General features: G+C 41.1%; 2 protein-coding genes across 2 annotated transcripts in view; one reads left to right on the top strand and one right to left on the bottom strand.

Moving 5' to 3' along the window:
* TPR (translocated promoter region, nuclear basket protein) overlaps positions 1-1023 on the top strand; it is a 41701-nt gene extending 40678 nt beyond the window's left edge. The window contains exon 51 of the mRNA XM_009884527.1: positions 764-1023. Within this exon, the coding sequence (XP_009882829.1) occupies positions 764-819 (56 nt within the window). The 3' untranslated portion in view covers positions 820-1023. The remainder of the gene's footprint in view (positions 1-763) is intronic.
* PRG4 (proteoglycan 4) lies at positions 1018-19927 on the bottom strand. Its single transcript, XM_009884515.1, is given in 15 exon segments — positions 1018-1121; positions 2023-2148; positions 2355-2534; positions 3388-3544; positions 4268-4407; positions 4576-4653; positions 5697-8805; positions 8839-9081; positions 9115-9288; positions 9322-9495; positions 9529-9651; positions 9733-10124; positions 11941-12060; positions 14977-15096; positions 19831-19927. Coding segments are annotated over 15 exon segments (5337 nt in total).
* Positions 19928-20894: the final 967 nt, after the last annotated feature.

The following is a 20894-nucleotide window of genomic DNA, read 5'->3' as shown; positions in this document are numbered from 1 at the left end:
TGTGGCACTTGGTTCTTACCAGTGGGGAGAGAGCAGATCCTCAACTAAGCAAAGTTTTAAAAGAGGATTTGAAAAATAATGTTAGGACATAAGTTTAGAAATCTTTGGTTTTAACATCACATATCAGTTTCCCATTTGGTATGTAGGGATTCCAGTTATTATCTCACTATGTCTTAGACTGATTTTAAAAAAAAAAACAAAAACCAACAAAAAAGGTTTATGGAAGTATTGCAGGTTTTTGTAATGCAATAGAGAGGTAAACCATGACAATAAATTATTCTTTACAACTTTGATATTAAGAAAAGTCTGTAGATGAATTGTATTGTTGGCATTATTTTAACATTGTAGAAGACTTGATACAAACATTGAAGTTACAGGTATCTGGTATTTTAAAGGACAAAAAAAAAAAAACCCAAAAAAAAAACAAAAAGGGAGGAGGTGTACCTAGGATAGAATTTCTTTTGAGTCTTTCACCATTTCTTTAATAACAAAAGAGAGGGACTAACTGATTCAAATATAGTAAGAATGCTATACTTGTTCTTTTGGCATAGGGTCTGAGATAGTCATCAATCTTTTTTTAAATGACAGAAGTATAATGTATCTGTATTGCCAGCCTCTAGGGGAGGGAGGGGAGCTTGAGTTTTATCAAAAAGGAAGTGCTCCACTGCAGTAGCAATTCCTTACAGAAGGATGAAGTATCACATGTACCAATGGTTAATTAAAAGGATGTCTATTCATGCATTTGTTTTCTTTCCCAACACAGGTGTAACTCATGCAATGGGAGGCAGAGGAGGCCTGAACAGAGGAAATATTAGTTAAATGATCTGTAAAGTAATTACAGCTGTGTATACAAAAGTGCCAGGTTGCCTGTGGTTGCTTTAGTGTAATGAAGCCAGAGCTTAAAGCAGCATTTTATACTTAGATTTGTGTGCACACATTTCAATGTCCTTATTAATAAAATTAGACAAAATGTCAACATTCAAATGGCATCTTTTTTTAAAAATCCACTGCTGTGCATCACTTGCTAGGACAGTTGTACCAGTCTTTGGATACAGTCTTTCCTGTGAGAGCAGTAACAGGTCTTGCTATTCTTTTGCCAACATCCAAACTGTAGTACCGATCTGAAATGAAAATACGTCAGAATTAAAATCCAAAAACTACATTTAGTACATGGAAAGAATCTTGAAGTTAAAGCCTCCTTTTAATTTCATTTAGGCACAAATAACAGATTTTTCATTCCTATACATGGAGTTGAGAGTCCTCAACTTTCTTTTACGTGTCCTTCTTTTGGAGCTAAGTTTTACAGTACTGCTAAGAATTAATACTGTCCCAAGAACAGGGAGTAGGGAAGAATACTTCTATACTGCTGGAACACAGACATAGTTTTAAGAATTTAGAAATGAAACAAAACAATCCTGCACTGATTACGAAAGTGGGAACTCTGGTCCCCAAGTGTGAATTGGCCTATGTTAAGGTTAGGAATTAGGTCACACTGGCAGAGACTTACTTTAGTATCCTGTATTTGGATACGGATAGTTCTTAAAGAGTCGTTTTTCCTGAATAATCCAGAAAATTCTGAGGAATGCTTTTGCATGATCCTGGCTAGAGGTTTTTTTTTTTTATCAGAAACAGTTCTATGGAAGCCGTGAAAAAACTATCAATGTGCAGAGGTCCAAGGATTTCAGCCTATCATTAATGTAATTCTGTATTTCAGTGTCAGGTTTTTTGTCACTTTATAAGCCTGAACTCCTATGGCAATGTATTCCACAACTGGCTAGCTTGAAACAGTGTACCTCATTGCTGCTAGTTGTCCTGTAACTCTTGATTTCTTTAACAGAAACATCTCTCGATTGCAGGCAACATTTTAATTCTCAGGACTTTTTAGTAGTGCTTAAAATTAGTCTTGCAGAATCCCAAGTGGTAACCTTATGCTTTGGAAAGCTCTGAGATACATGGGCTTCTTTCTTTCCCCATCCCTTAGCCTTTTGAGATATATAGTAACTTGCATTAGCTTTGACTTACTGTAAGAGAAGGCATAATAGTCATAGCCATCTGGCTTATTGTGGTTGGGTAGTGATATAGTTGAATGAATTACTTTCGGGAGCCCTCTCCAGTAGGTAGTCATTTTGATTTCCTTACGCAAAACTCCTGCAAGCAAAAGAAAATTTAAGTTAGGAGGTGTCACAGTGTGTTTGCTGTAAGCTATCATTTCCTTTCCTTACAGCAAGCAAGATCTCTTGGATTAAAAAATTTTAAAAGTACTGTATTTAAAAAAAATGGAACAGAATGTTGTGTTTCAGAAACTACTAAAATTAAAACAGTTGTATAAAAGAAACTTAATAAACATAAGTTACCAGATGGATATGGGCTGATTCTGACGTTCTGAATAACGGTTGGCATTCTCACTGCACGTTGAAAGCGTCTCCTTATTACAAGTCTTGGGACATAAGCTGGGTATTTTATGGTAACCTGGGTTCTTCTTTGACATTTCTTAGCTGGTTCTTGTCTGTACACATACTGTTGCATGTTGCCATCTAAAAGAGACATTTGTTTCATTTGGTTAAAACACAAAAAAACCCAACAACAACAAAAACCCAAACAACCAGATATGAAAATGTCATTAATATCTGTATTACACGCAGGAAATCAAGAGCATCATTTTAATACATCTACAGTTGTGGCAGCCTTCAGCTTTTTATATCCGTTCCTACATTTTGAGATTAAAAAAAAAAAAAAAGCCTTGCTCTCTAAATACGACATGTGCTTCTAGATGTAGTGAGCACACCTCCTGCAATATCATTACAGCTATTGTAGCAACTACAATTCCAGGGGAACTGCTTTTGCTGCCATTATTCCTATTTATAAAGGAGAGGGTAAGACTATCATTTTAGGCTGCATGAGAAGAGGGCTAGAGTCCAGAAAATGCATTTCGTTAACCTCTGTTTTTTAAATTCAGACAACAATTCTTATATTGGCAGTACATCATTCATATAAGATAAGGAAATTGCATTAATTTAAAATACAAAGTAAGAAATAGGGAGAGAGATTTCTATACATAGTTATATACTAGTAAGATTAAAGTCTTCCCTCCTCTAATTAACTTGAGACTAAAATAGTTTTACCACCAGATAAATTTTATTTTAATCCGCTACGGTGCTAGATTCTGTCCCTTACAGTCCTTTTCATTTTCAAATGCACTTAAAGATCTGTAAGTACTAATACAAAGGTTTTAAGGTTCAGGTTAGTTTTTTGACCACCTAGTGCACTCTGACATCGTATGTTTCTGTTTTTGAAAGAAATATGTCTCCAGTCAAGAGAAACTGTTTTATTGCTAACTAAGGCAAGTGCCTTTTGATTACCTGTGAACTTCTGAGATGTGAGACATACCTTTTTTGATAAAATAAACAGATTCTGGTCTGTTGTTGTATCTTGCCACGGGGAGGGTTGCTACTATTTTTCCGCTTAACCCTGCAAATCCATTCGCAAGAGGTTTGGGATAGCCTTTATCCATAACACCATTAGTGAAACGCCAGTACAGGGGACCCTAGTGATTTAAGGAAGAGATAAGCGTTAGAGGAAGTTCATTCTTGATAATTCAGCTTCAATGCAGACCTGAAAAATAACACTAGCGTTTTGATAACGACATGATAAAACTGACTGGAAGCACTCTTCCTACATCCATTAAAACCAGGAAAACAATATTAAAACTTCATCAAATTCTTCAGTCTTCTAGCACTGCCTTTGAATATTGATAGATTATCTTAGAAATGAACTGTAAGAGTGGTTACTGAACAAGACCTTGCTAAATCTCTACATTTTCATAGGTAGAAAAAGCTACTTGAACTCCAGGACTGAATGATTAATTGGGAAATAACTGTATAATGTCTTTAATGAAGCGTTTGCAGTTCACTATCATCGTCTTCCAGGAATGGAAATGCGTTAAGAACAATTTGGGGCCATGTTTCATGCTAAAATAGTCAGGGGTTTTTTTGAAGTGTGGCTTATGTAAATACTACCTTGTCAATGTTTTGTCTCCTAGCTAATTACAGGGGGAAAAAACACTGAACTGAGGTTTTTCCTGAGAAGCAGTTTCAAACCCACCATGCTGGTTTTTTTTCTATAAAATGAGCAACACAGCAAGGCTCCCTCTCTGTAAGTGACGCCGAGAGGCTGCGTTCCAAACCCTGTACCTTTTTTTAAGCTGACCTGCCTCACACACCCTCCCCCCTCCCTGCCACGCTCACTGCCCGGAGGGAGGGCTCCCCACCTTGATGAAGAAGGTCTTGCCATCGCAGTTGCACCGGGAGAAGACGGCATCAATTGGGGACGGGATGCCCCAGCCATCGCTGATGCGGCGGGGGCTGGTCGTTGGCGGGCTCCTGCCATTCAGCAGCCAGTAGTAGTGACCTGCACAGCGGGAAGGAGACACGGTGAAACATGTGTGGACCGACGGATGGACAGAGGCTCGGCCGTCGCTGGGTGGGGCCCCCAGAGCGCTGAAGCGGCTGCGGGGGTATGAGGTGGGCCAGGCCAGGTCGGGGTGGGGGAGGAGGGGGAGAGCTGGGGCCAGCCTACCTCGGAAGACGGCCAGGGTGCCGTTCTGCAGGGCCACCATGCCATCCGCCGGCTTCCCGCTGCACAGGTCCTTCTCGGCTGCAAAACACGGGTGGTTCAGGTTTGACATTCCCCAGAAAGCATGTTCCCTCCCCTGCCTGCCCCCAACAGCACTGCGGCTGGTTAATGTGGTCGCTTGTGCTGGGCGATGCTCGGGGCACTCCTTTGGGCCTTTCTGCCTGGCAGTTGTCATGCAAAGGGTTTAATCACTCATTTGAGAGAGATTCTTCGAAATTTGGCTTTCAAGAGTGCAAGACCAGCAGTTTACCTGAGTAGGTAGAGATATCGCCACTTGTTGCTTACCTGAGTACCTGTAATTCAGAACAAGACCTGTCAATGCATCGTATGCCATGTTCCTCATTTAATTTCTTCATGCTCCAGGATGTTTACTTGATGTTTCTCCAAGCTGCTCTAGTGGGTTCCCCTCCCCCTCCTTATTTCTTAAAAAAAGCATTTACATTTATTTTTATATAAGTATAAAGAAAGGATGAATCTGCTTTAGATAAAACCCCATGTATTTTCTACCTAAAAAACTTTTTTTTTTCCCAAAACATATGCCAATATATGACGAAAAAATTGCCCAAGAACCTAGGGGCTATATTGGAATAAAATAAACTGTGAGGACACAAAAAATGTTGTGGCAGATAGCACAGAGGAAAGAGAATACAAGAAAAAGACCTCTTATCTGTCTTAGGTGTCATTTTTTGTATGTGACCACAAAATGACAGGTTAGGTACCATGAGTAATGGTGGATATTCAGCCCAACTCCCTAGCAATGTTTTCATGGGACTTAGAAATGTGTCTTCTTTGTGTTTGCATCTTCCACAGAGCTTAACAGCAAACGTTTTTCAGCTGAACAAATTACTGAAACAGGATCACACTCTAAACTACCTGGAGAATTTCTATAACAACACAATTGAAAACTGAGGTACCAGTATTCAGGTCATAATTGACCACCCAGACAAGAGTGCCATGTTCTTCTGGCACCAGATAGAAAGGTCTTGCACGTCCTTTATTCACGTGTTCTGTTGTGCCCTGTGGTTGAGTTACTGGTGCTTTTGTACCTACTGGAATGCAATTACCTTGTGGTTCTCCAGTTAAAATTGGCAATTCTGCAGTTTGTATTAAAGGCTTGTTGATTATCTCGGGCTTTTCTTTTACTGGTAGAGTTTCAGGGTCAGATGGACGAGGCTCATCTCTTGTGTCAGTAACCTCCTGGAAATGTATAGTTGGCTTGGATGTCCCTTTAGAAACAATAAACATTTCTTCTATCGTGTCTTTTTTAGGTCTTGTAGTGACCTCTCTCGTAACTGTAGTTTCCTCTCCCTTGTCAGTATTAGAGGCCTGCTCAGTGGCATCTTCCATTTCTTTTTCAGCTATGATACTAGTTTCTTTGACGGTTGTTACCTCTTTTTCACCAGCTGTTATTGTCTCTACAACACCACACGTAGTACTTGTGCTCTCTTTAGCTGCTGCTGTTACAGTCTGCTTAGTTTCCATAGTTTTGTCTCTTTTAGTTGTTGTCACGATCTCCCTGGGTTTAGGAGTTGAATCTATTTCGGCAGTTGCTGTCAACACAGTGGGCTTGGGCATGGGAGTTGTAGCTGCTGCAGCTGCTGTTGTTACAGTTGCTGTTCCCACAGGGCTTTCTTCTTTTTTGGCTGTTAAAGTCTCTTTTGGTATGGGAGATTTGTCTTGTTTAGCTGGGGTTACTTCTTCTTCAGCTGTTGTTGAAGTCTTTTTGTCTGCAGTAGTTGCTTCTGATTCAGCTGCTGTAGTGACAGCTTGCTTGGCTGTAGGAGTTGTATTTGGAATATCGTCCTTACCACAGTCATCTGGTTTAGCTGTTATCACTGTAGTTACAGTACTTGTGTCTTTCCTACTTATTAAAATGTCTTTAAGCACAGTAGTTTTGTCTATCTTGGGTGTTGTTATCTCTTTGTTCACCATGGTTGTCTCTATTTCAGTTGTCGTCTCTTCTGTTATAGGAACAGCAACAGTTTTAGCTGTTTTATCTACTTTGTCAGTTGTTGTTACAATCCCAGTAGTACTAGCTGCAGTTGCCACTGTCCTTTGTACTGCTGTAGTCGTGTCTTTTGCAGTTGTGCTGGTTGCTACACTGGGTGTGGGAGTTGTAATTTTCTTTTCTGATGTTATTTCTGAAACTGTTGTGTCTGCTTCAAGAATGGCAGTTTCCTTTCTAGTTGTTGTGAGTGCCTCAGTGCTTTGAGTGGTTGTGTCTTCTTCAGCAGTCGTTACTAATCCAGGGACAGTAGTAGATCCTACCTTGGTAGTAGGTGCCTCTGAGGTTGTCTCTTCAGCTTTGGGGGTAATGGGAGAGTCAGCCTTGGTCGTTGGTGCCTCTGTGGCCTCTGGGGTTGTTTCTCCAGGTTTGGGAGTAGTGGGAGCGTCAGCCTCAGTCATAGGTGCCTCTGTGGCCTCTGGGGTTGTTTCTCCAGGTTTGGGAGTAGTGGGAGCGTCAGCCTCAGTCATAGGTGCCTCTGTGGCCTCTGGGGTTGTTTCTCCAGGTTTGGGAGTAGTGGGAGCGTCAGCCTCAGTCATAGGTGCCTCTGTGGCCTCTGGGGTTGTTTCTCCAGGTTTGGGAGTAGTGGGAGCGTCAGCCTCAGTCATAGGTGCCTCTGTGGCCTCTGGGGTTGTTTCTCCAGGTTTGGGAGTAGTGGGAGCGTCAGCCTCAGTCATAGGTGCCTCTGTGGCCTCTGGGGTTGTTTCTCCAGGTTTGGGAGTAGTGGGAGCGTCAGCCTCAGTCATAGGTGCCTCTGTGGCCTCTGGGGTTGTTTCTCCAGGTTTGGGAGTAGTGGGAGCGTCAGCCTCAGTCATAGGTGCCTCTGTGGCCTCTGGGGTTGTTTCTCCAGGTTTGGGAGTAGTGGGAGCGTCAGCCTCAGTCATAGGTGCCTCTGTGGCCTCTGGGGTTGTTTCTCCAGGTTTGGGAGTAGTGGGAGCGTCAGCCTCAGTCATAGGTGCCTCTGTGGCCTCTGGGGTTGTTTCTCCAGGTTTGGGAGTAGTGGGAGCGTCAGCCTCAGTCATAGGTGCCTCTGTGGCCTCTGGGGTTGTTTCTCCAGGTTTGGGAGTAGTGGGAGCGTCAGCCTCAGTCATAGGTGCCTCTGTGGCCTCTGGGGTTGTTTCTCCAGGTTTGGGAGTAGTGGGAGCGTCAGCCTCAGTCATAGGTGCCTCTGTGGCCTCTGGGGTTGTTTCTCCAGGTTTGGGAGTAGTGGGAGCGTCAGCCTCAGTCATAGGTGCCTCTGTGGCCTCTGGGGTTGTTTCTCCAGGTTTGGGAGTAGTGGGAGCGTCAGCCTCAGTCATAGGTGCCTCTGTGGCCTCTGGGGTTGTTTCTCCAGGTTTGGGAGTAGTGGGAGCGTCAGCCTCAGTCATAGGTGCCTCTGTGGCCTCTGGGGTTGTTTCTCCAGGTTTGGGAGTAGTGGGAGCGTCAGCCTCAGTCATAGGTGCCTCTGTGGCCTCTGGGGTTGTTTCTCCAGGTTTGGGAGTAGTGGGAGCGTCAGCCTCAGTCATAGGTGCCTCTGTGGCCTCTGGGGTTGTTTCTCCAGGTTTGGGAGTAGTGGGAGCGTCAGCCTCAGTCATAGGTGCCTCTGTGGCCTCTGGGGTTGTTTCTCCAGGTTTGGGAGTAGTGGGAGCGTCAGCCTCAGTCATAGGTGCCTCTGTGGCCTCTGGGGTTGTTTCTCCAGGTTTGGGAGTAGTGGGAGCGTCAGCCTCAGTCATAGGTGCCTCTGTGGCCTCTGGGGTTGTTTCTCCAGGTTTGGGAGTAGTGGGAGCGTCAGCCTCAGTCATAGGTGCCTCTGTGGCCTCTGGGGTTGTTTCTCCAGGTTTGGGAGTAGTGGGAGCGTCAGCCTCAGTCATAGGTGCCTCTGTGGCCTCTGGGGTTGTTTCTCCAGGTTTGGGAGTAGTGGGAGCGTCAGCCTCAGTCATAGGTGCCTCTGTGGCCTCTGGGGTTGTTTCTCCAGGTTTGGGAGTAGTGGGAGCGTCAGCCTCAGTCATAGGTGCCTCTGTGGCCTCTGGGGTTGTTTCTCCAGGTTTGGGAGTAGTTGGAGCGTCAGCCTCAGTCATAGGTGCCTCTGTGGCCTCTGGGGTTGTGTCTTCAGGTTTGGGGGTGGTTAGAGAGTCAGCCTAAGTCATTGGCGCCTCTGTGGCCTCAGGGGTTGTGTCTTCAGGTTTGGGGGTGGTTAGAGAGTCAGCCTAAGTCATTGGCGCCTCTGTGGCCTCAGGGGTTGTGTCTTCAGGTTTGGGGGTGGTTAGAGAGTCAGCCTAAGTCATTGGCGCCTCTGTGGCCTCAGGGGTTGTGTCTTCAGGTTTGGGGGTGGTTAGAGAGTCAGCCTAAGTCATTGGCGCCTCTGTGGCCTCAGGGGTTGTGTCTTCAGGTTTGGGGGTGGTTAGAGAGTCAGCCTAAGTCATTGGCGCCTCTGTGGCCTCAGGGGTTGTGTCTTCAGGTTTGGGGGTGGTTAGAGAGTCAGCCTAAGTCATTGGCGCCTCTGTGGCCTCAGGGGTTGTGTCTTCAGGTTTGGGGGTGGTTAGAGAGTCAGCCTAAGTCATTGGCGCCTCTGTGGCCTCAGGGGTTGTGTCTTCAGGTTTGGGGGTGGTTAGAGAGTCAGCCTAAGTCATTGGCGCCTCTGTGGCCTCAGGGGTTGTGTCTTCAGGTTTGGGGGTGGTTAGAGAGTCAGCCTAAGTCATTGGCGCCTCTGTGGCCTCAGGGGTTGTGTCTTCAGGTTTGGGGGTGGTTAGAGAGTCAGCCTAAGTCATTGGCGCCTCTGTGGCCTCAGGGGTTGTGTCTTCAGGTTTGGGGGTGGTTAGAGAGTCAGCCTAAGTCATTGGCGCCTCTGTGGCCTCAGGGGTTGTGTCTTCAGGTTTGGGGGTGGTTAGAGAGTCAGCCTAAGTCATTGGCGCCTCTGTGGCCTCAGGGGTTGTGTCTTCAGGTTTGGGGGTGGTTAGAGAGTCAGCCTAAGTCATTGGCGCCTCTGTGGCCTCAGGGGTTGTGTCTTCAGGTTTGGGGGTGGTTAGAGAGTCAGCCTTGGTTGTTGGTGCCTCTGTGGGCACAGCAGTTTTATCTTCATCTTCTGTGGGGTTGGTGGGAGAATCAGCCTCAGTCACAGGTGCCTCTGTGGCTTCAGGGGTTGACTCCTCAGGTTTTGGTGTGGTAAGAGAGTCAGCCTTGGTCGTTGGTGCCTCTGTGGCCTCTGGGGTTGTGTCTTCAGGTTTGGGGGTGGTGGGAGGGTCTGCCTTGGTCGTTGGTGCCTCTGTGGCTTCAGGGGTTGGCTCTTCTGCTTTGGGGGTGGTGGGAGTGTCGTCTTCAGTCACTGGTTCCTCTGTGACCTCAGGGGTCATATCTTCAACCTTAGCGGTGGTCGGAGGGTCTGTCTCAGTCATTGGAACCTCTGTGGCATCAGGGGTTGTGTCTTCTGGTTTGGGGGTGGTGGGCGAGTCTGCCTTGGTTGTTGGTGCCTCTGGAGTTGTGTCTTCAGGTTTGGGGGTGGTGGGAGAGTCTGCGTAAAATAGTACTTAATTAGCTTCAATGTTGTTAAAACATCTATTTAAACTGGGGTAAAAAAATATATGTGGAAACCGAAGTTAAATTGGTAAGTGCCAATTTATGGACTCATGTAACTGTCAAAACATAAATAATTTAGAAGACCCGAACTAACCTGGACTGGGTTAAATGTGAATTCCTTTTGTCTGCATGGGACTTTGCAGCAGCTCAGCTGAGTTTTAGTAATCCTTTTGGCTAACCTGTCACCACTTCGAGTGCAGCATGGCAGATTTTAATTTGTTTTTTGTAGGTGAGGCTACTTGGTGTTTCCATCCATTTTCATGGAAAGGGAACCACACTATTAAATATAGTCCTTCTAATAAGACACTTCCCTTCTCAGTCTGTTCTTTTGATTTACTCCTCTGATCTTAATTATAACATAGCCCCCACCAATGACCTGGACTTGAAGGAGAGAGGTAGGGAAATGGGAAGAAAACAAACTTTCTGAATATAGACACCTGCCTGCATCTCCTACTGTCTGTTTTTATATCTTGGATATTACTCTTTGTGATTTACTGCTTTACGACTCTCTTTACTTGTATATATAGGTACATTAACTTAAGTCAAATTGTTAATATAGCTATATTCGGCAAAAAGTAACAGTAAATGCTTCTGCATTTTAATCTCTCTCTCAGTGTCATCTCTCCGTCTCTGTGAAGTTTTGCCATTTAGTGCTGCTTTCATGTAGGTTTTGTGGTTTGATTTTTTTTTTCTATGATTCCTACTGTGTTACTGTCTACCATTACAACTGAATTGGCACTTGTTTCTCAAAAACCTGAAAAAACCAAGTGCAGCATCATGTGGTTTGGGGCCATGTTGTTCAGCTTTTGAACAAATCTACAAATATAAAAAGATTTGAGCTATTGCTTATGGTCATGGCCTGATGACTGTTAGCAGCACAAATGGAGTGTCTCTCCCAGTAGACTGGAAGAACTTATGTGAGAACTGCAGTGTGAGAAATGATCCCTGTGCAAATGTATTGTAGAAAAGGTGCAGTATGAGCAAAGTGTTACAGAATAGGTTTTCCTCCCACCCAATGTGTCTAAAATACCATAAGCCAAGTGGGATCCTGTTAATGGTTATTTAAATTTCCTTAATTTCATTTCATTTGACCTGCCGTATGGATTTTTGTAATAGGAAATTGCCACAGCAGAGAAGTAACTACTCCAAATTTAAAATAAAAAGTAAAAAATGTAAGAATTAAAATATGGCCAAAATTCACTTTTAGTCTCTTTTCATGCTTGTTACTTCAGGTTTCAAGTTCAAACTTATCTCCCAAGTTATCACTTAAAATGCTGGAACAGAATATCAAAGAACACAGGAAGGCCACATATTTTCCATTCAGAAAAAATAAATTATATGTGTTTTCTGAAGCTGCATGTGGCCTGGCTTGATTAAAGCTAGAGAAATCTACTAGGAGACTTTCCTGTCCTGGTCCTCCCAGTTCATCACTGTCCCAAAATACAACACCCTTCCTGTTCCAGCTGTGGATTTGGTCCAAAACTGACAATGGCATGTAACATATTTTTGGAAGATGTGTGTCAAAATCCAATGGAGACGCAGGAGACATCACCACACTCCAAAATCTGTGTTACGTAAACTCTCAGTATCCTGAGGTCTAGGTGAGGTAATTAGTTTATAAACCGAGTGGTTCCAAGCTTGGTAACTGTCTGGTAATGTCTCACATCGGCTTTCTATTTCCAGAGCAGGAAAATGGTCTTCAATGTTCCTTCAGGTAACACCCATCCTGTTGCATTCATATGCTTTCTTACCTTCCATAACTTCATGGGGCTGCGTTACTTCCTCTGGCTTCTTCTCCTCATTTTTGGATGACCTTTTAGATGTTGATTTGTTTGGTGGAGGAGTCTTAGGTGATGGCTTTTCTGTGTGTGCTGGAAGAAATAAAATAATCTGTTAATGGGACTGTTTTTCTTTATAGGTGCTTGGTGTCAACTGTATTAGAAGAAAGCGATTACAAAATTTCAGTGACCATCTTCCATAGAAACATAAGTTTCTTTCTCATTATAGAATTCTTTAAAGTATTATTCAGGGGAAAGAAGAAAAATATGCTTTGAATCCCAACATGTTTTATCACACATGGGAGAAATGTTTTTTCTGGACGTCTGAGGTGCAGCATTCTTTGCTAACATGAAGTTTAAGGTGGGAAAAAGATTAATTCTGAGTGGAGCTCAACATTCTGAAAATTTGTCTATTTTTCTTCAGCTTATTTTTTGGCTACAGATGTCTTGGGGCTATCCCAGTATAGCGTATCTCTGAGAGCTACCATATTAGCCAAGCATTTACTTTGATAATCCCCTGAAGATTTTGTTATATTGTAGTTCTTCAGACATGTGATAAATCTGCACATAATTGATTCTTTCAGAGAGACATCTTAAAAGCAATTGTTTCCTTGAAAGAGACAGAAGCTACAAAATAGGTATGGACCAAAGAAACAATGTAAGGTCTAAGTATAACAGCTAAGGACTGGTTAAACCCTCCCACCACTCCTGCCTACTGTGTTCTAGTAGGCCAAGTTTTAGGAGAAACTGGAGGTTTGTGTTCAGATTTTCCAACTCTGAAGATTGCATGGAATTTCACTTGCAACCAGTAAGAGCCAGAAAATATTTTTTGATTTATTGTTGGGTCAAATTGTACAATTGGAAGTGAGACCCTCTTTTCCCACTAGCATAGCCTTGTAGAAGGATATTGTTGGTTGTAAAAAAAGCATGATGGAACTCAGGGTACCTGCAGGATCTTTTTGCTCCAACTAAAGGACCTGGTAACTACCATAGGTATGTGTAATGAGCATTTCACAAAAGGAGCGGTATTTTTGTCTCATAAGGTGATGACCATAGTATCAAAGGATTAACTTTCATAGCGAGCTAGTACTCAAAGCAAATGAGGTTGAGTGGTGGACTATATACTGTAGCTTTTATTGAGAAAGACAGAGAAATTGTAATTGTTGAATAAAAACACTTTGGGAGCTGAATCAGCTTTCAGAAGAATCAGTAGTGGCGGGAGGGAAATGTTTAACCAGTCCTTAACTGTGTGTGCCTATGTATTCTGGGGATATAGGGCTTCTGGAGGATAGGAGACAAAAATGATCTCTAGATATACGTTGTAAACTTAGCTTTGCCATACAGAACAAAGTGTTCAGAAGACGCAGAAACAGCAAAATCAAAGTTCACTACATGGCATTAAGTTATTGCATTCTTCCAAAAGGCTTAACAGATTTCTCAGTTACTCACACATAGAGAAAATATCAAAATAATGAGTACAGTTGTAGGGGATTTTTTTTTTTGTTGGGTTTTGCTGTGCTTTTTTAAACAAAAAATAATAGCAAAGCTAAGTAAGTAAAACACTAGAAGAAACTCTCTAAGATTAGGAGTGGTGGGTTAACTTTTCATTAGATTTGAACTGAAGAACAAGTGAAAGAGCTGACTATCTTTTGTGAGCGTTCATGCATGTTAAGCTCCAGCAGAAAGGGAGGAGGTAAGTAAACTCAAAGGCAGCAAATTCACCTCAAGACACACAAGACATTTATTCTTTTCTAGACATCCAGTCAAAAATGCTGAATACAGAGTCTGTTTCAGTATAAATTACTATGCAATGGAGTAGCAAAACCAAGCCGCTATACCAGCACTTGGGGACTGGGAGTGGTTAGTAATGTGAACCAAATGATAATCCGCAACTCATCTTGTTTGTTAAGCTGCAGGTTTTGGAAGTTCGCTGCCTTGGAGGCTGTCTGGTCTGTGAATGCAGCAACCCAGTGCTAAGCCATATTTGCCAAGTGTGTTCACAGAAATGAATTTAGGTCCGAAAGCAACAGAAAGTTTAAGTACATGAAGATATTAAATGTATTCTGTTGGTGTTTTCTACACTAGAACTTAATAGCTGATATCATTAAAGCTGCATGAAGGTGAAACTGCTCCTCCAGATCTGTGCCTTAGTGGTTAACTAGCAAAAAAATCAGGTTCTGCAGTGAAGGACAGAATAAACAAAAGTGTCTGTGGGTCAGAGTAATCCTTCCCTGAACTGAATTTGCAGCCTAAAGGTTAAACGTGCGTTAAAATTCCTCTTGCTGCAGTGTGAACGTGTAACTACTTCTTACCAGGCAGATCCTGCAATTCCTCCCTTTTGCCCCAGAGGATGGGTTTCTGTGTTGGGCTACTCTTCCCATTTTGGATTCGAGGTGTGGAGGATCTAGGAGATCTCTCTCTATATACGCTGCCAGTGACTGCAGTAACCCAAGGCAAGTGGTCTGGAGGTTCAGGTAGTGCTATCCCAATGCAGGGTATAGGTATAATCCACTTTTGGATAGGTTGGGGAATTTAAGGGATTTGGACATTCCTTCATTACTGCTTTTTTTCCCCAAAGATGAACTAGACTTTTTACTGCAATGTGTTATTCATTCCCCCCAGCTTCTGTCCTTGAATTCTGCATGAATGGAAGTGCACATGCAAACCCTGGGCTTACACATATTATTCTGGGTGGCAGTTCTGATAGTAAATTAGAGTATGGCTAGTGCCAAAAGAGGCTAACACAAAATAAAACTTTACCCTCAGAATTCATATCTTGGTGATGGCTTCCAGTATATTTACCTTTATGCATCTGTAAAGTGTTCATGCTTGAGAAAATGGCGAATTTATTTTTGAAATTAGGTTTTGTTATTTTTTGTTTTGGTTGTTGTTCAACATAGCTAACTTCATATGTTTTAAGAAGCCTGCACACTTAACGTTTTATGATAATGCAAACCATCTATATTTAAATACATCCAGGAAAAATATAGTGATAAAGAAATTTCTTACCCTCTTTACAGTGTGCCGTGTAGTCTGGGCAACATTTGCCATATCTTTCACAGTCTGCGTCACAGTCACACTCTCTTCCTCTTTCAAAGGCTTCAAAGCAACGTCCTCTGCAGGAGACTGCTGCATAAGGCAGAAAAGACAGTCAGGATTGTTGGCTAGCTCATGTTTAACTCTGAGACCTTGCTACAGTGAAGTCATTTGCTTAAGCTGATGTAAAGAACAGCTTCATAAAATCAGGTGGTTATTCTGGTCTGATCCAGAACTTGTTTGTGTAATTGTGGGGTTTGGATCAGGCCGTGCAACCGTAACTGCACTTTGCCATTGCAGTATATTGAGACCATTTAGAAATTGTAGGGGGATAAAATAAGTGACCCGAGAGTTCACTTTAGCTAGGTCCCATCATAGATGGCTCCAATTTCCCTAATCAAATAGCAGTTATCTCAAGAATAGTATTTAAATTCTGCGTTGGGTTTTCAAAAAAGTATTCATCAGGGTACCACTTCGCATCAAAAGTGATGTGTCTACCAAAACATTTCTGAAAAATAATTTACCTAAATAGGTCGTGACCTATTGTACCTGGTGTCTCTGGACAAGTACTGCAACTTAATTGTGTGAATGAGTTAATGAAGTTTCAGAGAGTGACTATTTTTGAAATGTTAGTCCAGTCTATTTAATACAGTTCTTAAATTATTATTACTAAAGGAGTATCTACCATGTTTTGACATGATTGATAACCCCATACTTTTAGTATTTCATCATTGGTTAACTTCTGACAACTTCAGACACTACAGTACTTCTGTTTCATATCAAATAATGACCAAATTGTTTTGGAAAGTGTATGCACAGCTATTACAGACAAAGCAAAATGTGCTTGCTGTATTTTTCAAGGACAAAATTTGACCCTAAACATTTACATTACAACCTAATATTTATTGACATTCAGTAATACCTTTAATATGTTCTTAGTTAACTGTTAAATTGAAGTGATTATCTTAGACCCGAAGTGGGTATTTTTTGAGGATGCTTAGCATTTCACAGAATTGAACCAACAATTAACTATCACTTGGTATTTCCAGAATTTATCATATGATCTGTTGTTCTTGTCCTGTATCTTTTCTGTACGTACATCTCTATTGAATTCATTGTCTTTATGGCACACAGAGCATAAAATCATATTTTATAATTAAATCCTTCTCTAGCAAAATTAGGGTTACTGTATAGGCAGATTCTGAATACCTCTTGACCAGTGCGTATATGGAGTGAGTCTGTTGATGCCAGTCGATTCATCCCGCATGCATAGGTGAGGATTGTTTTTATTTTATGATGTTAGGGCAGTTTTTATTCATAAACAATGCCTGGCATTTCTCTAATTTAGTCAGCATTTATCACACACTAACTGGGCAGCAGTCGTTGGTCAGAGTGCCTTCATCCTTTAAGGATGGTGCCTACTGTGGTTGCCTGAATTCACTGATTTAGGGTAGAACAGGGGAGACTTCCTCTAGCCTTAAACATTTTATTATATGTTATGTAGATGCCAGAAAAACTTTAGAATCTGGCCCACAATAAATAGCCTACATAATTAAAATGCTGATGTCCCATCACAAGCCAAAATGAGGATAGGGAAGACTGAAGCACGAACGTTTCTGGTGTGTGTCAGAATTAGCATTTTAGGAAGCGCTGCATGTGTGTTTTGAACAATGCTCGGCCCGTGTTGCTGGATCTGAGGTCTTATCTTATATCTGTAATCTTACTAGCACTACAGTGTAGTGTAACAAACTGCAGTTATCTAAAACACTGATATTTTTGACATTGGTGATTCATAAGATTATTTTTTTTAACTCTCAGTAAAACAGTTTGAAGCACCTGTATTTATTTACTCTATACAATTTTGTGTATAAATAAAGCATATAGAAGAATATTCATCCAAGCATCTTTTCAATCAAACTGTGGATGTGGTTCTGATCCAGAGTCAATTTTTGTCTATGGAAGGACACCTTCTGACTTTGGATGAGCCCCTACAGCCTCCACACTTCTTAAATTTGAGTTGGAATGTCCCAGAATTTCTTCCTGGAAAATCCTGAATTTGCTTTTACTAATTTTTTTGTACGAGAGACAAACAGATATAGTACTAAGAAGGATATTGTACTAAGGAGAAGAAAACAAACAGTAGGTAAACTGTTTCCCCACTTTTGCGCTGCTCTGCTTTTCTGAAAAGCAAAATCCTTTTCTTGGTGATAACCGGTGGATATACAGTTTTCTCTGAATGTGTTGCAAGAGGTTATCACTGAGTTTTTGAGGGGGAGAACAAAACACATATGAGAAGAGAACAAGGACGCAGTGAACTAAAAGAGACATTTAAACATTCAGAGGAGAGATACTGGTGTGGTAGGGAGTTGGAGCAAATGGGAGGGGAAGTCTTGCCGACAGGAACTGACTGTGTTTGGGAACTTACCCACTGTGCAGACTTTCTTGAAGTCAGGGCAGCACTCCATGTAGTGTTGACAGCTAAAATCACAGTGGCAGTCATGCTCTCTAGAATACCCTTCCCCACATCTCCCTGTACAGCTTGATAAATCTAAAATCACACAACACTGGTGTAAACATTGCCAAACCAAAATGATACATAAGGAAATGCTGAATGGCAAAAAGTAGTAAGATTTATCTTTTTTTTTTTTTTTTTTTTTAAATGGAATGCTATTTCTTCACTCGGTATTGCAGAAACTGTGGGCCTGGTACAACTCCTCCTGAAGGCACGCGCATCACAGGTTTACTCTGAGCCAGCCTGAGGACCGGCAGCAGTGTGCACAGGTTGGAGGATAACTTATCCTGTTTCTCCTGAAGATTAATGAATGCCTGAGGACGGGTTTAGTAATACGGCCACAACAGTTCTGGCATCAAAACTAGCCCATGCAGATTTACCTTAAGCAGTATATCAGCCAGGCAGCATATTGTTTTGCAGACTTATTCTCCCTACGTATGGTTGTAGATGCCCGCACTGCCATACCTAACAGACTTATTTTACTTTTTGTAATATTCTACATAATAACCAAATAAAACCAGTTTAGCTTGCAAACCGGTGAGCACTGTCATAATAAATAGAGGTCCCCGGAGCCATTTTTATTTGCAGTTTTAAAAATCTCCCTGCCCTCTACATTAATTTTTTCCCTGAGGTCAGAGAGAAATTTGGTATCAACTCTGAGGTTAGGAAGAGCTGGGATCTAGTCCTGCAGTCTTCTATAATTTACTTTCTGTTTGTTAATTAGGAGATTACTTATTAGCAGAGTAACATAAAAGCTCATTCCATGATGGCTTTACTGATAGACTGCTGTATAAAATGCTAGATAATAATAAATGGTGCAGGTTACAGGTGGTCAGCAAGACGTCAGGAGGTCTGCTTTCAAACTGTACACATTCAAGCTTGGCAGCGGTTTGTTACCCTCTACTGCCAGATTAGATATTCACCCTGGAACAACTTCCCTTCCTACGTGAAATCTCTTATAACACGCTAACAGCTTCTTCTGGAAATGAAACATGCAGGACCACAAGTGAAGCGTCCCTAAATACAAACAAAGAAGCTGAACAATCAGCAAGCTAAAACAGAGTTAAGATAATCAGCTGAAACACTGAGGAACAACAAGAAAATAACAAGAAATAACATAAAACACAAGACAACAACAAAGACAATTTCTAACAGCACACAATCTACGTGTGTGTATATGAAGGAAGACTAGAATAACAAACGATTATGTGTACTGTGATTTTTCAGCACTTTAGGTATAATGTTCATTACCACTTCTTTACAGATAAAGAATGGGCACTAGGGAATAAATGGAGAATTTAATGGGCTCTTAATAGGGGAGTTGAAAAGAGAAGCTAGGCATCTTCCTTTATGGGTATGTGGCCAATATATTGCACCCTTCTTCCCTTATGGGGAGAAAATATAGGCAAGTCCAAAAAAGTACCACCTTTTCATTCATTTATTTGTTTTCAGTTTATCACTTGTAAGTTATGAAGTTACTTCTAAGCAAAATGCCTAAAAGGTTCTAGTTGCTGTTGGCAAGAGTCTTGATTGTTGCTGAAAATAACGGAAAGGCTCCCATCAACTACAGAGGGTGCAGTATCAGACTGCTCTGCCCTGCAGGTCAAATCTGACATCTGCTGTGCCCTGACAAACTGCTCAGATATACAAATGTTATGTCTTCTACTATCAAGTAGTAATAATTTTTTACCAGCAAGTAACACATAATGTTATCACTATAGCAACTTGATAGCTACTTGAAAACTGTGACAACACAGGACTTGCCGGGCTGCAAGTCCTTCTGTTTCTTCATCATTGTGCTACTTTAGTTAGAAATAATTTACAGAGCTTTGAGAGTAAATAAAAATCTGTAGTAATAACAGTGTAATAACAGTGTAATAACAGTGCATTTAATGGCAAAGCACTTAGCATGTTATAGATATTCCTTTCGCTCAGCCTATTGTATTTAAATATTTCTAACGAAATTATGTGGCTATTGTAATTTAGATTCTTCCTTGAATCATACTTCAAATCACTTGGGCAAAATATATTAGTCAGAGGGCAACAGGATCTGTAGATATGTCTACAGAAAAAGAAGTAGGTTCATACGCATTTTGCATGATATTCATTCCTCAAAAAGAAGATCATAAGAAGATCATGCTGTACCAAAATATGTTTATGAAAATATTCAATGATGATAAAACAGAATCATAATGCCTGTCTGAATAAATATAAAGTTCTAGAACTTAGTATTTTTATGATGATGTATTTGAAACATTCTTAATATTTGTCAGATATTCTAGACACCCTCCCTTCCACTTTGTATGTTACAGTACCTTCAGAAGACACTTCTTGAATCAAGGACAGTGAAAGGATCACCACGGATACGCAAAGTATGTTCCATATGATCATTACTTTCAGGTACGACATCATCCCTAAAAAGGAATAATCTCACATCACTACATGCAACTCAACTTATTAGTTCAGAATTTTTAAAAAATTGCAGTGCATATCTTCATACATAATAGTAGTTTAATAACAATATAAAATTAACGCTAAAATTATTCAAGGACAAATTGCTAATTAGGAATTACGGCATAAATTCTCTCTTGGTTATTAGTCAATTAGCTGTTAAATTTTGTAATAGGACTAGAAAAATTCATTATTTGCAAATAACAAGTAATTTTTTGCAGAATTCTGTTACTGAAAACTGCAGTCGGTCTTTTAACATGGGTGCACTTCAGCACAACAGTTTCTAAGGTTATAATATTGATGAATATAAACATAAAGTAAAAGAAATACTGTCAAAATATTAGTAGTTTAGCAACATAATTTTATAAACCATAATCTATCATTGAAATGTTAGAATTTAAATATGTCAAATGGAAATGTAGGATAAAAGTATACCTTCTTTCAAAAGGAAAACTTGTCTGCTTTTTCTATTCTAGTTCATCATTTTCCTTTTGAAGAAGAGCACTTTGATCAAAACCGTCAGAGTAGAGATAGGTATTACACTTACCTAACAAAGAATATGTCTGCTCTCAGTGATGTTTCAGATGCCTTATATATTGCTTTGTAACTGTGCTGGGGTTAACTAATTAGCTTGTTGAACAAAACCGCCAATGACAGCTTATGACAGCAAACTTTCCACATGAGTTGGAAGAGGTCCCAGATGACTAGACTAACACAACATCTGGAAAATACTCCCATTAAGAAAAATGATTACAGAAAAAACTAAATAGGGACTTACTAGTCAAAACACATTTTGATTACTGAGTGAAATGAACAAATTGTCCTGAATACATCTGGAAGTCATTAGATATCATTGCATAGCAATAAAAAATCATTATAGGCAAATGGTGAGTGTATTTTCTTTCCTGTCAAATGTAGCTTAGGTGAC

This window comes from Charadrius vociferus, unplaced genomic scaffold (assembly GCF_000708025.1).
Source record: "Charadrius vociferus isolate BGI_N301 unplaced genomic scaffold, ASM70802v2 scaffold220, whole genome shotgun sequence".
NCBI lineage: Eukaryota > Metazoa > Chordata > Aves > Charadriiformes > Charadriidae > Charadrius > Charadrius vociferus.
Note: the sequence above shows the minus strand (reverse complement) of the source record. Positions and strands in the feature narration are given on the sequence as shown.